This window comes from Triticum dicoccoides, chromosome 6A, assembly GCF_002162155.2.
Source record: "Triticum dicoccoides isolate Atlit2015 ecotype Zavitan chromosome 6A, WEW_v2.0, whole genome shotgun sequence".
Classification (NCBI taxonomy): Eukaryota; Viridiplantae; Streptophyta; class Magnoliopsida; order Poales; family Poaceae; genus Triticum; species Triticum dicoccoides.
The window spans coordinates 114,805,511-114,808,615 of record NC_041390.1 but is presented as its reverse complement, the minus strand read 5'-3'; the positions used below and the strand labels follow the sequence as shown (position 1 = coordinate 114,808,615).

General features: G+C 55.4%; 1 protein-coding gene across 1 annotated transcript; it reads right to left on the bottom strand.

Moving 5' to 3' along the window:
• Nucleotides 1-297: 297 nt before the first annotated feature.
• Nucleotides 298-2,768, bottom strand: LOC119315419 (peroxidase P7-like). Its single transcript, XM_037590048.1, has 3 exons — nucleotides 2,366-2,768; nucleotides 2,079-2,270; nucleotides 298-1,286 (listed from the first exon to the last, which is right to left on the bottom strand). The coding sequence occupies exons 1-3, from the start codon at nucleotides 2,591-2,593 to the stop codon at nucleotides 729-731; spliced, it is 978 nt and encodes a 325-aa protein (XP_037445945.1). The 5' UTR covers nucleotides 2,594-2,768; the 3' UTR covers nucleotides 298-728.
• Between the last annotated feature and the right edge of the window lie 337 nt (nucleotides 2,769-3,105).

Below are 3,105 nucleotides of genomic sequence, written 5' to 3'. Positions count from 1 at the left end.
CGATGATTACGAAGTACAACGACTGTAGCTGCTCTGGTTTGGTCCACTTAGCAACCTTGGTTTGCTCATCATCAATCCGCCCTAGTTGATGGAGTGATAGTTTGATTAGCTGGGTTTTAGAATAGATTTGTTCATAGTGCTTGGCTCTGTGGTCGGGCTTGGCAAGGCCCGGCCCAACCCGGTCAATGCCCTAGTTTCATAGGACGTATGTTCAGTTGAAGATCCCATCGAGAGAACTGTACTCTTACCCGCAATGCCCGGGTTTGGTACAGCCTTGATGAAACACACCACATGACATGAGCAAAGTGTCCTTTCTTATTATTAATTTCTTTCCTTGCAAAACAATCATCGTTGGAGCCACGTACGTACTTACAAAGACTTACATCTGAAACTATAATCATGATATGGTACAGATAAAGAATGCACCCGACTTACCAAAGCAATGCCGACGCCGTGACGTGTCGCCGCCGGCGACACGCACGGCCCCCCTGGTGAGCAATCAAAACTTGACGAGAAAAAAGACATGCACGAGCCCCGGTCCCGTACGTTCCTCCCCTCACCTGACAGCGCCACTCCACCAAATCATGTCGTTGCCTTCCCTTCCTTCCTTCACACTCCACCCTCTCCCCCACCAGAAAAAAAGCAACACCGTCCGGCGGCCTAATGCTACTAGCTGGCAATGCCGAGCGAACCCCACGAATCTCGGGGAGTTCGTTCGTGGTACTCCTTTAGTTGGGCTTCCGGCAGTTGTTGCGGATCTCGCCGTTGGATCCGGTGAGCGGGCTGATGTTGCCCATCTTGATCATGGCGGTGACGAAGTCGGCCGAGAAGGCGCCGCCGTTGCCGGCGTACTGCTGCGCGATGGAGTCCACGGGCCCGCCGTTGAAGAGCTCCTGGTCCGAGTGAAGGAGGCCGAAGCGGCTCAGCAGGTTCCGGAAGTAGCCGTTGTCGAAGCGCACGGAGCTGAAGGCGTCCAGCGGGGCCAGGTTGCCGTCGCCCACGCCGCCCTGCGCCGGGCACACCTGCCGCCGCCGCGTCGCGAACCCGGCGTTGATGTTGCTGTCGTTGTACACGCGCGACCGGAAGCTCGCGCACCGCGCCGCGCCGATCGTGTGCGCGCCGGACAGCGCCACCATGTCGCGGGAGTCCAGCCCCTTGGACGCGAACGCCGAGATCAGCGTGGCCGCGCTCGACGACGGCGACGGCAGGTTGCTGTTCGCCGCTGCCTGAGTCGTCGTGCGCGCGTCCCGCCGGCCCAGCGGCACCCCCCACGACGGCCCGCCCAGCTGCACATGCACGCACGTACGTCATCATCATGTGAGCAAATAGGCACATGCGGTAATCAAGCAAGTACGGATAGTAACTACATGCTCATATACTGAGCAATTATTCATACACGACAAAATTGATAGATCAAGTAGCTCAAAAGACAGTGAACTTAGTTTGTTTCCTTTCACTCCTGTTTAAGTTATAGACTTAGCATGGGTGTGCCTATTTTTTCTCAATTATTTCAGACTTTCGAGCGATGTTTGTTTAGCTAGATCGAGACAGTGTTTAGCCAAGTACGTCGTGGTGAAATGTCTACATCTGTACCATGTTCGTTATTAAAAAAAACGCGTGGTCTCAGTCTCTCTTGCTCCCAACGACAGGGGTACACGTGCATGTATTCACAGTGTAATCTCTACGTACGTCAGTGTGATGAAATGTCCACATCTGTACCATGTTCGTTACTATATAAAAAAATGCTAACCCACATCAGAAGATCAAGTTGCCAACATCATGCATGCAGCGGCAACAACCTCACCGTAAAGCGGGTTCTGCGAGGCTAGCCCGCCCACATGTGCTGACTAGTGCTCGTTTGTCGCGCGTGCGTTGTTAAAAAGACGATGGAATAAGTGAACCCTTTTGGCCAAGGCGATCGAGTGCCTAGTTCGGCGCTTTTTCCTCTCTGAAATAATAAGGCGACAGCTAGTTCGCTGTACGGGTGTCGGCAGGCGGACGTAAATAAACAGATCTATATATCTCCACGGGGATGTCGTGCATGCGTGCATGGTAAGTAGCGAGCGAGCTTAAATTACCAGGTTAACGCCGTCGCGCGCGGCGACGGCGAGGATGTCGGCGCAGGACACGGTGCCGGGGCACGCCGCGTCGACCCGGGACTTGATGGCGTCGATCACCTCGAAGCCGCGCAGCGAGTTGGCATTCGGCCCGGCGTTCTTCTCCCCCGTCAGCGTCGCCGAGTCGTCCAGCAGCACCGAGCCGTCGCAGCCCTGCGCGCGGCCATGGATTTGAAATGGACATGAGACCATTTGCAGCGTATGGATGGAGGTAGAAGAGTAGCAGGAAGGAACTTTCGGCGACGTACGTTGACGAAGCAGTCGTGGAAGAAGAGGCGGAGGATGGAGGCGCCCATGCGCGGCTCCTGCTGGACGGCGGACACCATGCCCGACCTCACAATGGACTCCAGGCTCGCGCAGCTGCCGCTGTAGAAGGACGTCGAGAGCTGCGCCACGGCGGCGGGGGCGAGCAGCGAGGTGACGGCGGCGAGCACCGCGGCCACGGCCACCGCTCTCCTCGACATGGCAGCTGCCATTAATGGCGAGCTTGGTATAGCAGTGCTATAGTATTAGTTCCCCCGGCCCTCCCTCGCAGCCTCTCCAGTTCCTTTACGACTTGGAGACGAGTAGCAGTGGCAGCGGTCAGTGGAGTGGTACCACCTCTAAGCTGCCGCTAACCCGTGAACTATATAGTGTCCATTCCTGCGGTTGTTGCCAGGGGACCCGAAGGAAAAATGAACCATACTGATCACGGGCGGGCTGCGCAAGTTGTGAGACTGGCGAGGATCCCGTCGGCCATTCCATTCGTGACAGCTCTTAATGAGCTGCGATCCTATCATGCATCCATTATACCCTAGTACTCCTACATTATATCACACGGTCTTACGGGCGCGCCAACGGAAAATGATCGTACCTAGAAAATGATCCTTACAAGCAACAGCACTGCACGGATTAAACTGCTCAGTTTTCTGAACACCTCCTTCCAAGAACTAACTCTTCCGTATACTGCTCCCTTTGCCCGAAATTAGTTGACGCTCACACGGATGTA

Bases quoted from the DNA above. Each gene is read 5' to 3' on its own strand.
- LOC119315419 (XM_037590048.1), bottom strand. From the start codon at position 2,593: ATGGCAGCTGCCATGTCGAGGAGAGCGGTGGCCGTGGCCGCGGTGCTC. The intron at 2,271-2,365 runs GTACGTCGCCGA...GGCCGCGCGCAG, and splicing joins TCCACGACTGCTTCGTCAAC to GGCTGCGACGGCTCGGTGCT. The intron at 1,287-2,078 runs GTAATTTAAGCT...GTGCATGTGCAG, and splicing joins CGCGCGACGGCGTTAACCTG to CTGGGCGGGCCGTCGTGGGG.